This window comes from Poecile atricapillus, chromosome 16, assembly GCF_030490865.1.
Source record: "Poecile atricapillus isolate bPoeAtr1 chromosome 16, bPoeAtr1.hap1, whole genome shotgun sequence".
NCBI lineage: Eukaryota > Metazoa > Chordata > Aves > Passeriformes > Paridae > Poecile > Poecile atricapillus.
The window spans coordinates 173,790-197,851 of record NC_081264.1 but is presented as its reverse complement, the minus strand read 5'-3'; the positions used below and the strand labels follow the sequence as shown (position 1 = coordinate 197,851).

The window sequence follows — 24,062 nt, the reverse complement described above, 5'->3', positions numbered from 1 at the left end:
AAGTGCAGAATTGAGATGCCATGGACATTCAGTGCAAGGAAATTTCATTGGGAGCCTCTTGGAACAAGCACAGAATCTTTCAACACGCTGAAATGCAGCCTGTACCAAGACTCCTGCACTGCTCAGGTTCTTACAAGGAGTAAAAAAATACGTCAGCATGTCAGTCATAATGTGATCTCCTCTCTTGGATCTGAAAAAACAGATAAAATCCTCAGTAGAGCTGGATCTCAGAAGCAAATGCACTCTTCCTCCTTTCTTCATCAGTGACTTAGTTTGTTTTAGTCCCATAAATTGTGCCACAGCAACTTTATTAACTCTTTCTGAAATAGAAAAAATATGATAATTTAATTTCAAAATAAATTAGAGCATTTATGTAATTAAATTATTTTCAAGAAGGATCTCTCAAATAAGCCAAAACCATATTAACAGCAGCAGCTAAATTAGACTTGACTTCATTTTTGCTTCATTTTAAGCTTGGTGACCCATCTGGGCAGCTGACTTGTAAGATCTGAAATTCGATCAGACAAACTTAGGAAGGGTTAATGCTCTTTTCTTGTATTCCAGAGAGTTATTTGCATGGATTTCTTGTTTTCTGTTTTTCTGCCCTTTCAAATATTACTTAGAAATTATAAACACAGGATACACAGATGGCAAAAGTCAGAGATTTTCTATTCTCTCAGGAAGACACAGGTGTGGCATCAAATGAAAAACTCCAGCAAGAGATAATATTGTCGCTAAAAGGATTCATAAATACGTTATTAAAAAGATGAAGGCATCATTGGCATAGCAATACTGGAGGTCATACACAGATCTTTTCTTTAAAAGAAATAGTACACCCACACTCACTTTCACATTGGTATCATAGAAAATACCTGCTTTATCTTTCTAGGGGAAATCAGACGTGAATTAAGCAGCCCTGCCTATGCTCAAGTACTCTGTGGCAAAGCATTGAAATCTATCTGAATGGGAGTGTTGCTTGATGTTTCCAAATTTATGACGGAACACTTCTCTCTTTCAATTTCTTCTTCCCATCCTTTCTCCCTGTGCAGAGCAGGGAGGTGAATAACCCTGCTCTGGGGTGTTGATGGATTCCCACACATTAGGACAGCGATCAGAGCAGAGGGCACATCCTAGCTGTGCTGAATTTTAGCCATTACAAGCAGTTTTCTCTCAGTTTTAATGAGCAGATTCATGTTCTCATACCATTATCCTGGTGTAAAGGCCTGAACATAAGCAAACAAAAGATAAAGACACAAAGTGCAATCAAAACTCAGCAGTTTGAAGCAGCCAGCCTGCCTTGTTTTCCATTGCAATTTATTTTATTGCCTTGTGTACTAACAGTAAACTGCAGCATCATTCAGCTGAAAGAGTGAATCTGGGATCTGTTCTGCTCTCAGTGTTGTCCCCAGTGCACTGCAATTACAGAAACACCTGGTTTGAATAACTTCTCTACATTCTGCTGTAGAAATTCAGTGCCCAACAGACCAAAATTCCACCTCAGCCTGCAATATAAATAATGTATGTATAAAGCACTCAGATTTGTACAGGGCTGTGGACTTCTCCCCTGTTCCCTCAATTACCATATCCTTTGTGGAGCTAATTAAAAGGGAAAATAAGATTTGCTAAACTTTTTCTGACATTGTATGCAATAAGCATTTTATAAAAAAGATTGATTTGGAGGCTGGCCAAACCCTATCTGTTCTGGAGATCAGCTTGGAATTGTTTTCTGGGAATATGATTGCCCTCATTGCTGACATAAAGCATCTCAGCATATCACCTGCCATCACTTGATGGCATTAGCACCCGTTTTGCAGGTATTTCTGAAAAATAAACGTGTTTTAATATTTCTCCACTGCCTTCTTACTTTTGTGGTGTTCATTTTTCTGAACACATTTTACCCAATGCTCATTTTGTGCCTCTCCTATCCATGATTTTTATTTGCAGAACATTGTCAGCACAATATATTCATATGTTAACATTGCAACACGCACGCAGACACAGAGTACAACAAAGATTTTTAAACGAACCTACAGCAACCCCAAAATGAAGAGTTTGCCAAATGCTTCCAGATTGGCTATTCAGAAAGTCAGCCTGCACAAGTTTTACAAGTTTGGAAATCTTGAATTATGCTGAGAGCCTTGTCATGTCACTACACTGACCGGAACAGAAGGTTATTTCCTGCTGGGGCTATCAGCAACTTCCATAAATGTCCTAATCTGCATATGCAGCTATTTCACCTGTAGCTTCTACCATGCTTAGGTCTATAAACCTCAGGGTGCTCATCACTACAAAAAATTACTTTCTAGTCACCATGAAGTTCTTCAGCCCCTTTGTAAGTATTTTCACGCTTCTGAGGTGACAAAAATATATATCATACACACACCATAACCTAGAAATTGGATCACAGGGTACTGGACCAAGACTAGAAGCTATTAACAGCTGCAATGGAAAAGTTTAGTCATGCTGCTTTACCTCCCCTCTCACCTTACCTTTAAGAATCTGCTCCATGGTCAGGAAAAGTTCCTCTTAGCTCTTGGCATGTGTACAGAGAATATCTGAAGCAGTGCTCAGAACCGCAGCCTTGCAAATATTGCTTGGCTGAGCTCATGAATTTCCCTCCTCAGGAGCACCCACTAATCTGCAAACAGAAACTCCTGCGTCCTCTTGAAGGAGAGCACTGATAAAAGGCAACAAATCCCACCTTCCATATTTGAGAGGAAGGTTTTAAAGACCAACAATTTCATAGTCATGGTAATCCCTAGTTATTGACATGGGAGTAGAAATATATCCATGCAAAGTGATTCTAGTGTTATACTTACACAAACATTTTCCATTTTAGAAATTTTCATTAAAAGAAAAAATTGACACCTCCTAGTGCAGGCTTGGTCTAAACAGTGCTCCTTGCTGCACTGTATAAACCAAAAATCTATTGGTTATTTTATAAAAACAATCATTTTCCAAACCTTATTTGGTTTCTGTTGGAGGCCAAAGAATTGGTACATTTCTTGTTTCCTGTTCATATGAGTGCTAAATCTCCTCTGGTTCAGATGCTTTACATACATATTATTCCTAATCCTGGCAACAATTCTGGTTCTTAGAAAAGTACCAGAATAATGCAGAAAAAATATTTTTTTCAAAAGGAACAGAAACCACAGACTTGAGAAGATTTATTTCTAAAGTTCACATAAAAGTAACAAAGTCTTCCTAGAAAAAAAATCCCACTTTAAGAACAAATATAATAAAAATCATAAAGAAAGATGCAAGAAATACAAAAGAACAGAGTAATGAAAATATTTTTTAAATCCTTTCTTATTTTCTCCTTTCAGTTGTAGCTTAGCTCATTACATGAGTCTTTGCAAAACCAAAAAATCTCTGCCCAAAGAAGTGGGACATTTAAATTAATGTGAACCAACTTCTGTTAAATATGTCACTTGGGAGAAGGTTGAGCATATTTGTTATATGGATGCAAAAATTTCCAATTTTTCATCTTACTGATTTACTATGTGCATGCAAAAAAGAAATGTAGAGGTTTTTTACTGTTATTCATTGCTTCCTTCACCATTGCTATTACTCTTTTTAATTACCAATTAGATGGATTTATTCTGATAATCTAAAGTCAAAAAAATTCAATGTGCTCCAGAATTTTCTCACATTTAATTGTTTTTTTTACTACATTTAAATTTTTTACTTCTATTGTAATTTCTTAAAGAGCCCATTTTTCCTCTGAGGAGGTGAGAGAACAAGCCCACAGTTTGCAGTGCCTGATATAATAGCTCCTCCTGGAGAAATACATCTGGGGCCAAATTCTTAGCTGTTATATTCCATGGATTAAAAATTACTCTGAGCATTCAGTTTTCTAAAAGATGGGACTGGGCACAGAGAAGTAAAAGAAAACTGACATTATTATGTAAACTGACATTTAGCTTGGCTGGAAGTTAATGAGCTCCATCCTGTCAAAGCCTGAAATTGCCTGTGAGCTTTCCTAGAAGATGCTTCAACAAATGAATATGAATTATTTTGCAGCAAAATAAAACATGAATAGAAATTTACTCCAACTCCTTCTGAGATGGGCAGTAGGGAGGATATGAATACATCAGGCCTGGCACATGGAAGCAAAGCAAGAGCTGTGGCTGTTACAGATACCACAGGAGCCAGTGAAGTGGAAGACTGAACCATCTCTGACATGAGTTTATTCAGGTAGCAACACACCTATTTCCAGGCTAGGAAACGAGCCACAGCATGGAGACACAAATGTCACAGACCACAGTCTCTGTTTGAACACCTCTGTCCAGTTCAGAGAGAACTGTGTGTTACATGTGAAGTACCAGCTTTTCTATTATATTTGATTTTGGGTGACAAATGCATCTGCTGTAAAAATGCTTTCTGACAAATGAATTGACAAGAGATACAATCTTTATAGTAAGATCATTAAAGAGAATGATTGCAGCCTGAGTCGTCCTCCATCTCTTTAGCAACACTTTGAAAGAACAGTGCAATCCTGAAAGTCTCATTATTCAGCATAGCAGTGTGGTGGAAAAGGTCTTTAATGCCCTGCAGAACTGAGTGGCCTGGGATGCCCCCGTGGGAAGGCTGTTGATGCTTGGACTTTTGCACCCAAGTTTTTTTCACTCACTATTATTTGAACCCTTGCAAAATGCTGATCTCATAAATGCTGGTTTCTGTGCAATACTAATAAGAGGTTCTGTGTTCTGACAGGGTTGTCAGTATGGAATTGATAAGCATGCCTTTGAAAGAGGTCCCCAAAAATGAAATGACAACGCTCTTCTGTTTCATCCAGAGACCTTCATGGATTTCTACCACAGGCTGCCACAGAGCTGTTGTTAACCTAACCATTAGCAAAGGGAAGTTTCCCAGATGCAACAGGTAAATAGCTCCTTCTGAACCACACAGTGCTGACATCTCCTCAGAAATGACATTTCTAAAGTTCAGCTTCCTACTACACAGAAGCCTTCCACTTGTAAAAGAATTGGAAGATACTTTCAGGAGAGGAGCAACACTTTGTGACAACCTTCTCAACCATATAAAAGCACATGCTGGAATCTGACAGGTCCCTTTCGTTTTCCTTGGGTGGAGAAGACACCTGTCTCATTCTGTTCCTTTTTCAGTATTGTTGCTTTTAAAGTGACAAATGAATAAATAAGCAACATCTGGGTTGCAGAGCAGCCATCTGGGAAAATATTGGAAGTGTAGAAGGGTCCCCAGAGAATGCTCAGGAGGTAGAGAATGGAAAATAACCTGCAGATGCACTCACCAGAGCAAGGGGCTTCCCTACCGTGGAGCCCATCCCTCACCTGGACCGACAGACATCCTTCCCTGGTGCTGACAGAGAAATGTGGGCACAGCATGGCCGTGTCTCCAGGAGTCTGACTGGTAAAAAACACCAGGGACTCCATCCCCCTGCTAGACATTCTCTGTCTCTTATTTTTGAACACACCTCTACTTTAGACACACATTAAAGATATTTATACCACTGCTTTGAATAGCAATGCATTAGGTGGTTTGTTAGACCTGAAGTGCAGTTCCATGAGTTCAAATTGATTTAATGTTTATCTTTCCTTTTCCTTCCCAACCTACAAGCTTGCATTCTCTCCCTCTTGTGCTGGCACCAGCTCAGCTTGCTGGGCTCTGCAGCTGTCTTAAACAGGAAGTTGATTAAGCTGAATATTAATAATCCTTTGCTTTTTTTACTGATGGCCAGAGCCATTTCCTGAACTGGCTGATTACTTGGCTGCACAAAAACGAGAAGGGAGAAGACTAGACTGTGGTGCAGGCATTAATTACACTGTGATGCCTGGACCAGGTCAGATAAGAGGCCACCTTAGCCTGGGATTTTGTCCCCAGCAGCAAATGCCTGAGGAATTCCATGAGAACAAGGCAAAAAAGTATCTTGGGATGCTTATCTCAGCCCTCAGTGATCTGCAGCTCAGGCAGCTTCCAGGCCAGAGGTGGTATCTTTGGTTTGAGCAGCCACAGATTAACCCTTTTTTCCCCCATAATTTTTCCTCTTTCATTGATTACACTTCACAATTCCTATATAACTTCTAGACAGCTGCCAAAGGCACCCAGACTATTGCATGAACTACCTGGGTGTCCTCTGGGATGGATACTCTGATTTAGCAGGTCAATAAATGAAGTTGAACATGTCTCACATTGGCATTTAATTGTATTTGAGCACTTGAAATTAATATGCCTTATTTACAATTAAAGTGCTGACACCCTTCATAAACAGGGTATTAACATTAATTTCTAAACCTACTTCTAGATTAGTTAAGCTACATCAACAAATTTGACACTAATGGTAGTAGATCTGTAAAATACATGTGTTGAATATTTTATAATGTTGATATAATACCTGGAAATTAAAGAAAATTAGTTAAACTTTGACTGTGTACAGAAGTAGGCCATATCCTGTATATTTTTGACTCATTTTCCACTAATTAGAGCAGAGGGTACGCTTAGTTAGGCATATAATTACGCAATAAAACCCTAGTGATTCAGTAAGCACTGCTGGTATTTTGCTAATTAACAACTTCATGAAATCTAATAGTAACTCTCTTATCATTTGAATCAATGAAGTATTGGTCTTACAACAATATGGACATATCTGAAGAAGTAACTGCCACCAACTGCATCCACAGAACCTCATTTAAAATAGAATCAAATTGTTTTTCTGCAAGAGAAAGCAAGTTTTTATGTATGGCATTTTCAACTATGTAGAGCAGTGTATAATTCTGTCACATTACAGATAAGTTACTCAAAAGTGGCATAAAAACACAACCTGCAAAAGCAAAAAGAAAGAATAATAAAATGATTCTTGTTTCAATCCTTACTTTCAAAGTGTACATAGATTTAAAATGCCTATTACATTAGCCAGGTTCTCACCTTATCAAAAAAAGTGATTACATAATATGCAGGATTAAGTCGAGTGAGTATGGGTGCTTACTTTTTTTTATGAATCTAAACTATCTTAGTACTGTGCAGGATTGAGTTTCCTGGTGGCTGTATATTTATAAAAATGGTCCAGGAAAATGCCCATTAAATGGGAATACTCAGCAAATCTTTCCCTCATTGCTAACCCAGCTCCACACCTCTCCTGTCCCTGCGGACAATGGACAGACAGCATAAGTTTTCCTGACAGCAAAACCGAAATTAACACTGACAGTACACTTAATAATTATTCCAGTAGAAGAAATAAATACAGGTCAGATTTCTGTCATGACGAGGTTGATACATTTGCTTTTCAAAAGTAATTTAGTTTCAGTTAATGAAGCCAGTAATATTTAAATGGTACCTTCTTTGCTACATTAAGTGATGTAGAAGTCTAATGTATGATTTGTTTTTTTAAAATTATAATGGTTCCAGAATTTTTCATTAGTGAGTGATTCATTGGACAATGCCAGATTTAACTTTCTGGCAAAGATTTCTTCGTGTAAAGAGCTACACACTCCTAAACCCTGAACAGAGTAGGCCAAAGTTGACCATTAATTTTTTGCTTCAGTTTCAAAGTCATTGGTCATTAAACATCAATCTGCAGCTCAGAGGAACCAGAGGGCACGGCCTTAGGCTTTGAAGCAGAAGAAGAGTTTCTTGTGATTTTTTTCAAGGCCTGAGCTGTCTCCAGAGGTAGGTAGGGCAGTAAAGAAAGTCTCTGTTATCCTCTCCTGCCAGCCGTGGCAGTGGAAACCCCTCTGTGTCCAGCGCAGTCGTGGCTTTGCCGCTGATCATGGCTGTGGAGTTTTCAGAGGAGTGATGCTGATGCCTTGTGCAAGGGCAGCACATCAAAGTTTTGCAACCCTGCAAACCCAGAAGAAATCTTTTCCAGGGAAACTCTTTGTTCCTTCCATACTTCCACAAGACCTTCTTCCTTCCTGCTGCCCAGTCAAATTTTAAATCTCTGCTTTTGTGTTCTGCCTGGGCAGACCACTTCCAGCCTTCATCTTGCTCTCCACACAGCTTCAATCCATCTCATTTACTTCTACCTAGGGAATTTTGACAACTTTTGTATAAGTCTCTTCACCTAAAGGAATCCCCACAGATCCCAAATGGATTATTTGGACATGCCATTTTTCCCTCCAAGACAAGCCAAATATTTATTTTTTATTATTAATATTTAATATTTAATTTTTTCCCAGGGCACAGTCTCTAGTTTCCTAGCAGGGCTTTCCCACCATGCACTTTTTCATATTGTAGCAAATTATCTCCATCCCATCCCTGGGCTGCACAACTTGCTTTTAACTGTCACTGCAAGGAATTTTACTAGAACAGAAACAACTGAAAAAAAAATTTCTCTCAAGGAAGCAAATACCCTGATTGTTTTCCAGAAGGGTTAAAAGAATTGTTCTCACACCTTTATGAAAAAGAGTAGTAGGCCTCATTTCCAGCCAGATGTCTGTGTCTCTGACTGGTCCTATTCCTTGAGCCAAACTCAGAAGATGAAAAATTAATGCCTGTTTCTGGAAAAGCCATGTTCAGGGGTGTAAAACCCAAACTACTCATTAGGGGAAAGGCAGTGGAGAACAAATGTCCTCTACTGCAGTACATTCCCTTTGTTCCTTCATGAATACCTTAAGGTAAACAGAGACCAGAGCCAGTTTGGGGGTTTGTGCTTGTAGTATAAAACAAACACAGCAGAACTGCTCTTGCTTCTTTAGGGGAAACATCAACCACGTGTACAAAGTTTCTGAAACTGCTGGAGCTGTAAGACTGTGGGTGATGCCCAGTTCATAAAGCTCACAGATGGACTGGACCATGAACAGGAATTTCCTCATTAATGACTGAAAGATCACCTTATGTCCAAAACAACAGAGTGGTTTTCTCTTAGTGTGCATAAGGACATAATGGTATAAATTTCCTAGACGCAGAGAGAGATGTAATTCACACTGCCATTTCATAACCATTTCAAAGCCCACTGGAGCCAGCCACACGCATAGCCATGGAGAAAACAGCCCAGTAAAGATGGTGAGCTGAATTACAAAGCACTGTATTCCAGCACTGAATGGAAGGTGACATGCTAAAAATTAAAAAGGAATTCAGCTGCTATGGTCCATTTATTCCTCCGTGTTTCTGAGACTGCAAACTAGCTGGCTGTGTGCAGCATCCACCCACTTAGTCATAGACCACAAACAAACAAGAGCCAGCACAGCCCTAACTGAGGAGCAGACCAGCAACTGGAAGATTAAATGCTCCACAGTTTGTTACTGGCTTTGTAAATAACCCAGTACTTCAAATCACCATTTAAGAGGCATTTTAAAGACCTTTAGGATAATTATTATATTTGGTTCCAGAATCAACACCGCCTGTTGCTAAGGAATTACTTGTATTAGGAGTTAGATCCTGTATACTTCAGACTGCTGCAAAAGAAAATAAGTTATAATGCATCTAAAGATTATGAGGAAAAACAGTTTGCTGGCCATATGTTGAGCTTCAGACTATGAAAACCCCAGCAATGATGCTACAAATTTTATGTTGGTTAAATTACCCAAAGAGAGGAGCATCCTGAAGTGTATTTTCTCTTTCTTCTCCCTAAATCTGAATGGAATCCTAAAAACAGCAAAAGATATTTCAGGAAATTTTTTAAAGATGACAATTGCAGCTCTGCTAAAGGGAACATCTTGCTCTGGCCAAGGACAATTAATTCCAAGGCCACATCAGAAAATCAGGAAGAGCTGGAATAAAAGCAATCATAATTATATTAAAAGTGCCTCATTAATGTAGTGTTAAGCATCAGAATATTATAAGGAGGGGCGGGTGCAAGAATTAATAGTTTTATTGTAAAAAATTGCTCTGTCGTGCTTTTTCTATTTCTATATAAAGCTTCCACTTGTAACTGAGTCCTCTAAATGTAGCCTTTGTTAGACAAAAATGTGGCCAGGCTGTTAGCACTCTTTTATCTGATGGCTTAATGCAGTAAAGCTTGCATTATAAAAATGAACACTGCAGAGGAAGATTAAGTTGAAAGAATTTACTAAGGATCATGTTACTTTTTAAAGTAAGTACTTTTAAAAGGAGTACAACCACTGCTACTGTTTCTTCTGGTTTTACTAGAATCCATATATTTATATATTACATATAAAATCACAATAATGGGATTTTGATGTACAGATACTAAATTTATCACTGGTACACAATGAAATTGATCCATTGTGCTGCAACATGTGAGTGATTTTCTAATGACTGGCATAAGAAAAAGGGAAAAGGATCACATATTCCTCCTCAGCAATCCTTTTTATGTGTTGTGGACACATTTATGCTAAGTTACTGTAAAGGTGTTTATACCTTTCTAAAGGTGAAAAATGTAAGTACTGTACAGGAAAAGGGATAGCTATTTTTCTACACTGATATACACCCAAGTGGGAAATATTTGCAGAACAGTTTGGAGGACAGGAGAAGGTATTGGTCCTGCCACACAAGATCTGTTTCTTCTCCCAAGTGGGGTCCAAGAAACATTTTTGGGTAACCCTCCATTTTTTCCTTCCTATGCCACAAGTGTTCTGAGCAGAGAAAGTGTTACAAGGCTCCCCTTTAAGACAAACCACTTAACAACTGGTGTGAGCTGTATCCTCCCATTCAGTGTCCTGCTACTTGTAAATTGTAAGTCAAAAAATTATCCTGCACAGTCACCCACTACAGAATCTGAAATCATCAAAGCTGTGGTTTAGACACCAAACCTGACAAACTTCCAAAATGGTTAGACAGAATTGTCCCCACGCAGCAGGGGACAGCATAGTCTCTGCACATCTCAGGACTGAAAGTGTTTATTCTTCCAGAGAAGAATGTCAAATAAGAGGTTTCCCATATCAGTGTTAGAAATATGGGACTGATCCTCATGGAACCCAGTTGCTATTCCAAAGTTATAAGAAACCTATTGGTGACTTGAGACTTTTTCTCCTGAACTGTGTTCTTGTGCTCTAAGTTTTGAGCCATTTTCTCTCTGCCCAATGTTTGCAGGTAAATCCTTTCATCAATGCAAGGTCACAATGACCCCCCCAGTTTCAATTTCCTACACATTCAATTTCATTTCACATTCCTAACTTTCTTGTTCAGCTCAGCTTGTTTCTGTTTCATCTTCACCACCAGAGAAAGATGAAGATAGAAATCACTGTGAGGTGGAGGACCAGAGCCTTGGTGTCAATTTTCAGGAGTTGAGCCCTGCCAGGTACCAAACACTCAGGAGTTGCTCTGTGTCTTGCAGAGACACAGCTTTGAGTCCTTTGACTCTGCATTGTTATTTTTGGACTTGTTCCTGCCTGGCTGCTGCAGTGTCATGATGATGCAGTCTCTAAAGGCTCTCTATCTCTTCAATCACTACCCTGACACAATGGCACTCACAAGAAAAGAAACGTTTTTTAATCATCTTTTGATTCTGAGCCGTCTTTTTCATTGCTAATAATGTTGCCTATTTCTGTGTGACTAGGGAAAATTATATATATGCATATAGGTTTGTATGGGATCTACCCAAATAGCTAACAGAGCTCTACAGAGAGACGCAAGATCCTTTAAATAAACAATAAAATTATGTAAATTGAGTTAATTTCCCAGTCTTTTCTGTGCATTTCTTGGGTGTTTGTTTGTTTGTTTGTTTGTTTGGGGGAGGAGGTGTCTGTTCCAGGAGGTTTTTGCTTGGTTGGCTGTTTTATCTAACTTTTGATACAATCCCAACAGCTGCATGCTCCAGGCATGCAGATCTTGAATCAAACCAGTGCTTTTTTTGACCCCTTAAGCATCAGTGATCAGCCAGCAGTCAAGGCAAGCTAAATTAACCCTCTAAGTCAGCAGTTTCCTGCACCTCTGGAAAAGGTTTTGGACATTTCTAGGTGGCTAAGGTGAAGAGGGCCTAAAAAGCCTACCCAGCCCAGAAACCAAGCAGGCTGCTCAAAACTCCACCACAGCAGAAAAACAATGGCAAGCTCTTAAATATTAACCTGGAAAGAATACTTAACTGTGACACAGAAAAAGTGCTTCTTTAATGGCTTTCCTCCTCCTGGTGCAAGTTACCAACAAATTTTAGAAAGGTGAATGGATTCTGCTTAAAGGCTTTAACTTTTTAACAACTAAAAAGAAATCTAAGCAGTAACCGACTGCTTGGTACAGACAAAAACCGCTGCTAGCAGTAATTTCTTGGTACTCAAGACTACAATGTTACCCTTCATTGCACAGAAACTGTGGCTGTTATAATGTGGCTGAATAACATTTCATGTAGGAAACAAAGAAAGGCTGGGGGAGGAACACAAATGTTTAATTTTGGCTATTGCTTTCCGCCTTTCTTCTGAGATGGAAAAACAAGATATATCTGGAGTCTTCTTCTATTGAAGCTGACAAAACACTTTTCAGACCTTGGCTTTTGGCAAAGGCAAAATTGAGGGGAACAATTTAGATGTAGCATGGAATGTTATCAAAAAATGACAATAGGTTAAATATTCTTCTTCAATGGTGTTTAGTAAACAATTTTAGCCTCTTTGACCAGGGCCAAAATGAAGAAATACTGACTTCTTCTGTTAACAGTCCCACATAAAGTAGTACTAGATTACAGCAGTTTCTGTAACAGAATGGTTTAAGGGGGTAAAAAAATCTGTAACAGTTGGCAGCTACTGTCCACAGTTTCCCATTTTTCAAGAAAAACAGGCAAGTTTTCCTCCCCCCAATGCAGGGGATTTAAAGTGATCGTGCTAGAATACGAATAGAAATAATCTTAGGACGTCTATGCTAAGCAGAAGCAAAACTAAATATTTGTTTCTGATGGGAAATGTGAAATATGGAAGTTAAAACTTTTTTTTTTTTTTTTTTCCTAATTACTGAGAAGATCCACAGTGAATTTTAAAAAGGATGAGGTATTGTCCGGTGCTAAATACAGGGAAATTTTGGGAGGCACCTTTGAGATTCAAGCTTAAAGTTTAGTTTTCAATTCCATATGCTTTTTCCTCTTCCCAAATACCTGATTTCTGCCTTTCTTTACTCTGAAAAGAGGAGTGAAAAGGATATATTAGTTCAGCTTGAGTGCTGACAAGCCATTTGCCAAAATGATATAAATAAAAATCTCAGCTTGCTGCCCAGATCAGCAGAACATATCTCCCCTGTGCTTGGCATAACATTTGATACACTCTTTTGGTGTGCTGAAAATTCCTTTATATTGATTAAACATGATCAAAATGGGACTTTTATTCAGAATCAGCACAACATACTTTTCTTTCAAACTTCAAAACTAGAGAATAAATGTTATTATCCACTTTTATCTAAACTGCAAAATGATACTAAATGACAACACTTCCATTAAGATAGAGGAAAATGGACTGTTACCAGCCTAGGAAAGAACAGCTTCTTTTTACTTGCGTTGTCCATGTTTTCCTACCAATAGCAAAATGAAAAGAGATACAGTGAGTGGGATAGAGATTAATTTTGTAAATTTTCCTCATTACACCTCCCCTCTCTTCAACACAGTCAGAACAGCTGGGACTAACCAAGGGTCTGAATGAAATAATGAAGTCATCCTATCATGTAAAGGCTTTAAAAGTCTATAGTAAGAACAGTGTATTTTTTCATACTCCTAGATATTAAAACTGGATGTTTTGTTAAATGTGGTGAAAAAGCATACCATATGCTATGATCAGCACTGTGTTTCCTTTCCAGTGTTGGTGTAGAGTAAAAACAAAGGAAAAAAGTTTCATTTTTTACTCATGCCGGGGAAAAAAGGAAGGGATGGGTGTTTTTTTAATCCAGTGGAAATTCACTACAATGAAATTTCTTAAATATATTGAAGATCTGTATGCAGCCTGCTTATGTTTCTCTTCTTTCCCTCAGGTACACAATAATCTGAAAAGAACTGTAGTGCAGTTGTCCTGTTATTTCAGAATCCTCTCTGAACCCCTCTTTTGATGACAGGCTAATGACACGTGAACAAACAGCCCAGAACATCATATGCTGCAATAAGCAGAAAGATACTGCCCCAGCCCTCAAGTTTCATTTTGCCCCATTTCTTAAAAACAAACAGATGATTCCCATTTTCCATTTCTTTATGTTGTTTTCAAGCTACCAAATTAACACAGATTAATTTTAAAGGCATTATCCCCTCTGTTCTTAATAATTCCATGAGACACCTGGTGCTTTATTGCTCCTGGATGTTTGGTCACCTCTTAGTTCTTCTAGAAATGGCTCAGTTGTCTGGAAAATGCCTTACCAGATAAAATACTCCCTCATCTTTTTGTAATTACATTATTTTAACTAAGTCTTCTACCTTTGTCCTTTATCTGACTTATGCACTGTTTATGTCCTTGTCTCTAACGCTGATATACCAGGAAAATGGTCTGAAGTTACCTTATAATGCTTTCAGTTCTACTGCACAGAGCCCTTTTTTGTGCTGTACTACCTTCCTGTTCAATCATTTGCATTACCAGAGGACTTAGAGAAGTCATGAAATCATCACCACATCTTGCTTTCTTATACTCCCCATCTAAATTTTTTTGTTTGTTTTGCTCATCTTCTGCTTTTCTTTTACTCTTTTTTTTTTACTCCATGTGTTTTCCAACTGGTATGAAATTGTTCCACAGTGATTAAGTATGTTCCCACCTGTACACTTGGTGTCCTCCAATAAGTTCATGTGGTAGGATGTATTTATAAATGCTGGTACAAACTATTCTCTTCCAGCACCCCTCCATTTCTTCCCTCACTATTTTACATATTTTAGCCCTTTCTGTATAATGATGCCTAGAGTTTTTCACACATTCCAGCAGCTCTGCCAGCATTTATGGGCACTCAGAATCTAAGGATATGGAATAATTCCACAATATCACAAAGTATCATGTGCTTCCTTACAGAATTTTATTATAAAATATGCAAAACAACACGTTTCTTCATACTTCTTATAGAATAATGAAAGTAATAACCCTGAAGTACACAACATTGAAAATGTCAGCCCAGATCAGACAATTTTAGCAAAACTTTCTCTGGTTTTTAAACCTTCTTCAAAACTTTTTATTCAGCGCCCCAAGTCCTCCCTTCCCCCTTTCAAGGAAATACTGGACGTGGCACTCGCTGCCCTGGTCTGGTTGACAAGGTGGTGTTCGCCCATAGATTGGACTCGAAGGTCTCAGAGGTCTTTTCCCAACCGAGCCGATTCTGTGATTCCCACCCTGGCTCCCGGGCCTTCCCCTCCAACTTCACGGGTACAGCCTGAGGTTGATCCCCGCTTTGTGCCGCGCCTCCCTGCACCGCCTTGAGCCCCTCAGCGTCCCCTGGGGGCTCCAAGGCAGCGTGGAGGGCACCAGCACACGCGGCTCCACGTTTCGGTTCTGTTTTGAAGCTCCTGGCGCCGCTTTCGGACGCTCCCTCACAGCGCCCTGAGCCACCGCCCCACCCTCCGCCGGGCCGCACTTTCGGCACGGCCGCGCCCGTGCTTCCACCGCCTCGCCAGTACTCCTCTGTTGTCATCAGACGCGTAGTGTCCTCGCCGGTACCGCGGAATCACGTTATCCTTGGGTTTAAGGCTCGAGCTGCTGGAATTTGACTCGAATCTGCTGTCGCTAAAAGCCAGCCCGCCCCTGTCCCTACGCCGCCGGCGGAAGCGGAAGTGTCGCCATTTTGTTTCGGGTGATGGCGGCTGTGGTGCTCTGGGACCGGGGGCTTTAGCGCGGGCCTGGCCGTGCGGGGACTCGCTGCTCGGACAGTCGGTGCTCCTGCGAGCTGCCTCCGCCTCGCTGCGCCCCCCGGTGATGTACGGAGGGCTCGGAGGGTCTCGACGGACTGCAGAAGAAGCAGGCCCGCCGCCCCTAATGTTGTTGTCAGGCGGGGGAACGGTGCCCGGGCCCCCCGGAGGAGGTGGAGGTGGAGGCGGGAGTAGCCGTGTGGAGCTGCTGGTGTTCGGCTATGCCTGCAAGCTGTTTCGGGATGATGAGAAGGCTCAGTACCAGGAGCAGGGGCGACACCTTATTCCTTGGATGGGAGACCCCAAGATCATGATCGATAGGTCGGTGTAACACAACCCCCAGACTGTGCTGCGAGATCTCTCTCCTGTGATAGCCTCTTTCTGTTTCCCCCTTGTGCTGTGGGCAGTGAGGGCGGGGGTTGAGCAGAGGGCTCGCTCTGGCAGGCGTGTCGGGCCCCTCTGTGGGCTGGAGCAGCTCGTCCCGGCACAGCTCCGAGCGCTTCATTCTGCGCAGCTCGGCGCTTCCCGCTCCGGCAGCGCTGGGAGGTTCCTCTCCTCCTGGCAGGCAGCGTGTGATGGCTCTTTCTGCTCCACTTGTGAAGGCAGGGTGGAGAGTGGGAATGATCTGTTCCTTTTCAGTGCAAACCACAAACGTCCTCTTTTTTTTTTCACTTGGAATCTAAGGGAGCCTGATTGCTGGGAATACTTATTAGGCACATTGTGTGTTCTGTAGGTGAGAACGTGGCGGTGTGGGGAGTGCAAAGGCGTTTATCCACCATAAAGAAAATGGGGATTTCCTGTTTCTCCTACATAATCTGGCTGCAGGCTGCTGATGGGACACCCCAAAAGCAGTTCTTGGCCTCTTCACTTTTCCTGGTGCCATGATTTATTGTATTGGACAGAAGGGATTTGATTTTGAGTGCTCACTCTTGAAATTTTATGTCAGGGCTGGCTTCTTTTGGTTGTTGTACCATAGGTCCAGGTTCATGGCCAGAGAGACTTAATAGAATCTGCTTTGATGTTCCTTCTGGTTTCTTGAGTTGTTTCAGCGCTGCAAGGTGGGATTTGGAAATAAATTTATTCAGAAAGGGTTACCTGAATATTTTGTTGGACAGAGGGAAGATGAGAGATCAGGTTGGTTATGTTTGAGTGGAGCACTGAAAGAATAATTTAAGAGTTATGGCTGACCCTGAAAACCTCAGTGGGAAAGATGGAAGAATTTTGGTTTGGAAAGGGTTATATAACATACTATAGATATTTGTTCCCTCAGTTTCATCGCTGCTTTGGTGCTGGACAGGATTTCTTATTTTGACTTAAAAGCTGTATTTGTCTTGGAAAAATATCAGTAAGGGAAGGTCTTTTGATTTCCTTCCATAGGACTGAAGAAAAAAGAAATGCCCTTGCACTATTTTGGTGCTTACGCCATTAATGATGGTTATCATTGAAATAAATTTGTTAAATTGGAGTAGACATGGAGGCAGGGCAAAACACCCATAAGTATTTGTAGCTATGTTTCATTTCTCGTGGAACAATGGAAGTGTTGTGTTGCACACTTCTAATCTACATAATTTCTGTGACTGATCTCATTTGTTGGTAGAGGCTGTTTTTGGGGTGCTGTGCAGCAGAGCCCCGTTCACAGACGTTACAGAAATTGTAGGGAGCAAACACTAAGTATGTGCATGTCTGTACCCACATACTGAAATACCAAATAACATACATTTGTGAGTTAAGGCAGCTTGCAATTGCTAATCTTATAAACTCCTTTGGAAGCTTAGATTCCTTTTATCTCCAGCAGCAGGAAGTCTTCATTTTCACCATTTTGAGAAAAGCACATTGCTATGAGAAGACTTGGGTTCAAGTTTCCCTGTGGACAGAGCTTGATTAACCAGACCTATGTTTCATTTGCTTTTTGCTATAAGAATATTTACTTTGTTTTTGGTCTAGCAAGTTGGCACAAGTCAAGAGTTGTGTGTGGGAAGACACCTCAGCGGAGTCGAATTTACTGTTGCTTTACTTTCCAATTGGTTTCTCTTACTGATGCATAAACATTATCCCAATGCAGTGCTTTTTCTGCAAATAAAGTGATTTCTTAGTAGAAAGGAACTGTACATCATTGATCTTTGCCGATTTTGCGGTGAACCTCCTTAAATTGCATGTTTATGTTACTGTTCCTATGTATGTGTGTCTCTCTATCACATAACCCAGAACTTATTTCCTCAGCCAAATGGCTAGGGGCCGAGCCTAGCCATGATTTTACCTCCAATGGACGCAAGTTTCTATGGTGAAGATTTCTCCTGAGAGTTCGAGACTAGCAGAAAGAAGCGAGGAAATTTCGACCGTTTGGTTCTTACGGATAGGTATTTATGTACTCGGGTTTGTGTGAATGTAAGCTATTTGACTTTCCAGAAAAACGTATTTTGCAAGTGACATTGATTGGTTGGTTGAAGCACGTACGGTAAGAGCTGTTAAGGAAATGGATCCCACTTAAACTATTAAAGGATACCTTTGCCTTTAATTGTAATAATTTCTTAGTTTCTTTGAGAGGAATTTAGACTATTAAACAAATTTTCGATAGTTGGTGACAAATGATTAGCAAAATTAATTGTAACTTCTAAAAGGGAGTATGCATTAACGTAAAAGTTTTTTTGTTTTTTTGTTTTTCATTTTTATTGGGTAAGTATTTAAGTAGTCGCATAAACCCAAGCCCTAAGTTCTTTGCATTGACCAGCTGTTTCATCCTGCAGGTATGATGGGCGTGGTCACCTGCATGACCTTTCTGAATATGATGCTGAATATTCCACCTGGAACAGAGATTATCAATTGTCTGAAGAGGAGGCTAGAATAGAAGCCCTCTGTGATGAAGAGAGGTATTTAGCCTTGCATACGGACTTGCTTGAGGAGGAGGCAAGGCAAGGTATTGCTCAAGGAATAACATGGTTATTAAAAAAGCATGTTTAAATAAATTATTATGAAACTAAATGTACTCCTAATTTTATACTCTCTTTTTCTGATGTTATCTTGACAGTACCCAGTGGATTCGAAAAGCGGGAGTCTTTGCGTATGAGAGGACCTCAGGATAGTTTAACTGTAGATCCACACAGAAATTGCCCAGATTCTGAGGGCAGACTGGGATTTCAGACCCCCCAAAATAAACACATTCTGCTTCATTTTTAGTGTTGTTTAAAGGAAATTCTGTGCTTTTATACGCATAATTGCATTAGAATGTCTTAATCCACAGCCTGTCTCTCTTCAAGAAGAAATAAATGGTCAGCATGTGTACATGCTGTGTTTTTCTGTTCAGTTTTTAATGAAAGCTAAAATGATCAGGAGAAAGCTTCTTATTTAAAAACTAAAGTAAGAAATATTACTTCTTCTTTTTTAATAAATTAGCTTCTGAATATGTTCTAATGTTGTTAATTGCATTTTTGTTCAAGAGGAGGAATATAAAAGACTCAGTGAAGCTTTGGCAGAGGATGGTACCTATAATGCAGTGGGATTCCGTTATGGCAGTGATTATTATGACCCTTCAGAACCCACTGAAGAGGAGGAGCATCAGCCTGCAAAACAAAAAGGTAAGGCGTAAAAATAACAAGGGTTAATTGAGAGGGAGGACATACCATTTCTCTGTCTTGCAGTTGAGGGTTTAAAATATATGTGTTATTAAAATGCAGTTAGAAATTCTGAAAGCATTTCATCAAAGTCTTTATGGAACTCTGTTACTGAGTTTTTTCAGACTTTGTTCTTGATGAGCTTAAAAATATTTTTCTGCTGTGGCACAGTCAATACTGCAGTAGTCAGGGAATTTAATTCTGCTGTCATGCAGATTCTTATTCAGAAAAAATTAGTAATTCCTTACATTGGCTGTATGCTAACACTGTGTTTCTCAGTCAAGACAGAAAATACCATTGTAAGCATAAAATAATAATAATATCTATTTTTAAGTTTAAATTTTGTCATCTTAATTATTACGAGTCTGTTTTCAACATAGTGTACCCTGCTCCATGACCTAAAAAATACAGAATTCAGTTGTCACATTCTCATCTATAATTCCAATAACTTCATTTTTTTGTCATATATTCTTGAGGAAGGTTTCAAATGTTGTTGAACTATGTTTTAGTAAAGTGAGGATCGTTTAATTAACAATTGGGTTGCCTAACTACACTTGGTGGGTTACTGTGGTATGAAATGTGATTTTTTTCCACCAAGTCATGTTGCATTGCAAGACCATTTTAGGTCCTAAAGCTCATTTAGTGTTCTTTTGAGAGATTGTGTAAGGGCAGTCAGTGTCTGTGCTACTTGCACTGTACAAAGGGTTTTGCCTCTTCTCTTTTGTACTGAAGCAGCATTGACTGCCTCTTCAGGGGTTTAATTAATTTGTTTAATACTCTATAACCAAATATTGTTAGTTGGAGCTGCTGCCAAAACAAACAGTCTGTTCTTCGTCTGCTGCTCTTTCCTTCTTTCTTTGCTGCTAAAATTTCTCTGTACCTTTGTGGAGTTAAACTATTTGAGTTCATTAAAAAAAAAAAACACCCACCAGAATATAACCAAACAAGTGAATTCCCTTTGTTGTGTGGTTTGTCCTCAGTAATCACTGCAACATCTCATTTGTGATGAGGTTGTTCTGCTGTTTCCACAGCTCCCGTGGTCAGGTGTTCCTGCACTTGCTGCCGTCTAGTCTGTCAGGGGAAAAGGGGAATACAATTTCTCTTAAGGCTAGTAGAATAGATAATACTATGAGTTCCTTTAAAAAAGTAAACTTTTTATTTCAATTATTAGAAAAATCTGTAAAGCAAAGTATATTCAGAGGAAGATTTCTGCGATAGCAAGCAGAATGTATGGAATGTAATACAAATTATTCTTTTAAACCATATGTAAATGTCTTCAGTATAAATGCTGTTTATATAGCTGCATTTGATAAATTCCTTGATTGCACACATCCTTTTAGAAATACTTTATTTCATTTTTGTTTTTTAGCATTTGTGTGCTTTGTTTTTTTTTTTTTCCTAAATATTCTATTCTGTCATTTCTTGTAGAAACAGCTCAGACAGAAAATACAGAAGAAAATGAAGAACCTTTTGTTGCCCCTCCGGGTCTGAATGTACCTTCTGATGTGGAACTGGTATGTGTGCATGTAATGCAGCCTACACTTCTGCCAGCTTTTGAGCAGTTGATGGTGCTCTGTTTGGTGGTTGGGCTTGGGTTTTTTTCGTTAACTTTAGTGTGGTACATTTTATTCTAAATATATTTTTATATATCTAAATTCTAATGTGGTACAAATTATTCAGAAATAGTAACTTAATTTCAAATGTTCTGCCTTGAGCTCTTGAGTTCTATGAACACCCTTGAATCTTCTTTTTCACACTGGAAGGATTGCTGTGCTTATGCTAAGTGCATTTGGTATCACTTATGATATTATTTTAGCTAATCCGAAGAAAAGGCAGTTGTTTTTGGAATGGATACTTGCTGAGATGTAAGGTTCAATGTTCCAAACAGAAAGGACCATTAAACCAGAAATTTGCTTCTGTTCAAGAATTCTTTTCTAGAATCTTTCTGAGTCACAAATCTGAAGGGGAGAGGAACTGATCAAGTGTTAATGCTGTATATAAAACTAGCATATTCAAGGAGAAAAACAGTAATTTCTTTCTAGCTAAGTCTGAAATACCTGGAAAGTATTAGTACATAGAAGCTCCTTTCTTCATGGGATGTTGCTAGAATTTGCTGAGTGTTCTGTAGACTTAATTGGACTTGTGTATTTTTCTTTAAGGGAGCTGAACAGACACCTGCTTGAGTACAGGTCTAACTATAAGGGTTTTCAGTGTATTTCAAGTTTCATAAAAGATGCAGGAAAATCTGATAATATCTTTTCTCTATAACTGTGGTCACAAAAGTGTTAATTTATATGTGGGCTCAACTTGGTATTCTCAACTTGATAACCTTAGCAGTGAAGATTCAGAACACTCTGTTAGGATAAGTAATAGCAAGCACAGAGTATTTGTGTAAGTGTTTTAACTTCATTAGCTTTTATTTAAAGAACGTTGAGTTTTCTGAGAAAAGCTTCTTATTTTGCATTTTGATACTGTTTCCAAAGTGTAACTGCTGGTGAAAGAGTGTTGGTTGTGATAGCTGCTTGGCTTTTGTTCTGAAATTTAGGATGTATTTGCTATGTACATTGTATAGTGCAGTGTGGGGCTTACTGAAGTAATTTCTCAGTCAGCTGTTGAACTGCAGTATATTCACACGAACAGAATGCAAATGTACGTGTCTTTGGTTTTGATTAAAAACCCATAAACTCAACAAACATCAAAATGCCTAGACAACAGCTCTGAAAGCAATGTATTCTTAACCTTGGATTGGGATTTGAGAAATTTTTTTTTTGTAAGCCTTGATTTGTTGTTGCTGTTCTATTTAAGTCATTCAGCTTTTCCATGGCAGATATTTATTCTTTATTTATTTCTATTTAAGAAATTTGAGAATCAGCATGCTAACATGGAGACTTTGCTCTCAGTCTGCAAGCTGCAGTTCAATAAAGATGGATATAAAATACTTCCTATTGTAGAGATCAATGCAAAGTGGAAATATTCAGTGAAGACAAGTCAGACAGCAAAAAAAACTCGTCCAGAAATATGGAATGTTCAGTGTATGATGGCTCCAGTTGCAGCAGTAATGTTACTCTGGAACTTAGAACAGAAGGACTTTGGCAGACAGGCCAAAGGTCTTCCACTGCTTAAAACTGATTATGGGCAAAAATGATTGTTTTTCAGCAGGGCACTTTAAGAAGACTGTGGGTGCTCTTGAAGTGAGCTGTTAGAAGAAATTTTTGCTTAATAACTTAGGAGGAGAGATAGAAAAACTTGATATGTGATATGAAACTGATAATGCACAAAATGTTACTAGTTTAAGAACCTCATTGCCTCCCATCAAAATAATCTTTGCTGGGGTTTTAGAAGGACAAATAAAACTTGAAACAACTAGTTATTTTCCATATTGAACATGTCCTGGTAAAGGATCCAGTCAGCAGAAAACAGCTTTTAAAGCAAAACAGCTTTTATTGGGCTGTTTGATAATAGTCAGACTATTTTTTCCCTGTGTGGAACACCACTGTCTCAAGTGCTTCCAATCTTCTGAGAAACATTTTTTGAGGTTTGCAACATAGCTGTGTATCTATGAAGTAAAACTGCAGAGCTAAACCAAATCATTAATGGGACACTTGAGTCTTTACAGGCACACAGATTGTGTTTTTACAGTGTACTGAGCACAAGACAAAGTAGCTGAGTATTAAATTAAAAGTAATGAAGTTCTTTCATTCTTTAACTGTACTCTTGTTCTCTTCACATCTTGGGTTTGAGATCGTACTGTTCCATAGGGATTTCTGGCTAGGAATTTCTGGTGTGAAAATTCATGAATGCTGCTGAACTTTATTTTTTGCTTTATTGCTGAAGTGTTTGATGACTCTTCAAGGGAATGGACATGGGAACTGTAGTTTGTATGTTGGTCTTGAGAGGCAACATGTTCTTCCCGAGCAAATAAAATGTAAGAAATTTATAGTTAGGGAATAATATTTGCACATTCAGAGATAACAGAATTAAAGACAGTTTTTGGGAAGGAAACCATGCATGTTGAGTCTTCAGAGCATCTTGAGATATTGTAACACCAAGGTCATCCAGGATCTGTTGCCCTCTTCAGTTTTGTGTTCAATGCAGAAACAGCTGTGCTGGTAGAAGAGGGTCTAGCCAAAGGAACTGAATGAGTAGCTGAGGAAGTAACTGTTTTGGGTATTTTTTTATTTTTTAGGTCTAATGTGTTTTCATTAGTTTTAAGTGATTATGAAACTTAAGTTGCTGAAGAAAGCCTAGAAGTCCTGTCCTACTAGGCTACTACTACTACTACTACTACTACTACTGTTCTTTCTGATTCCCTTTGGAGTTCTAACATACTGTACAAGCTGCTTATGAAAATACAAATATGTGTTATTTTACTCCCACAGCCACCAACGGCAAAAATGCATGCAATCATTGAGCGAACTGCAAACTTTGTGTGCAAGCAGGGAGCCCAGTTTGAGATCATGCTGAAAGCCAAGCAAGCACGCAACTCCCAGTTTGACTTTCTGCGGTTTGATCACTACCTCAATCCCTACTACAAGTTCATCCAGAAGGCCATGAAAGAAGGACGCTATGCAGCTCCTTCAGAAAGTAAAGCTGACGAGAAAAAACGTGAGTTGTTGCTTGGCAAATGGTGGCTTCGGGATGGGAATCAGTGGAACAGATGCTGGTCTTTTTATTAAAATAGCCACATTTTTCTTGGATTCCACTGCAGCTGAGATTGATGTGCTGATTCAAAATTTTGCTTAAATTGGAGATTTTTTTAAAAAAAAAATTCTTTGTGGAAACTTTCAGCTTCAGGAGCT

General features: G+C 39.2%; 1 protein-coding gene across 4 annotated transcripts in view; it reads left to right on the top strand.

Annotated features, from left to right (window-relative positions):
* Positions 1 to 15,569: 15,569 nt before the first annotated feature.
* The window catches only part of SFSWAP (splicing factor SWAP), a 38,085-nt gene continuing 29,592 nt past the window's right edge, over positions 15,570 to 24,062 (top strand). Inside the window, exons 1-5 of one of the 4 annotated variants that reach the window (XM_058851286.1) lie at positions 15,570 to 15,976; positions 18,400 to 18,569; positions 19,090 to 19,227; positions 20,692 to 20,777; positions 23,643 to 23,868. In XM_058851286.1, the coding sequence (XP_058707269.1) occupies positions 15,723 to 15,976; positions 18,400 to 18,569; positions 19,090 to 19,227; positions 20,692 to 20,777; positions 23,643 to 23,868 (874 nt within the window). In that variant the 5' untranslated portion in view covers positions 15,570 to 15,722. Of the gene's footprint in view, positions 18,570 to 19,089; positions 19,228 to 20,691; positions 20,778 to 23,642; positions 23,869 to 24,062 lie in introns of all 4 variants that reach the window. The other 3 variants (XM_058851287.1, XM_058851288.1, XM_058851289.1) reach the window with 3 other exon arrangements.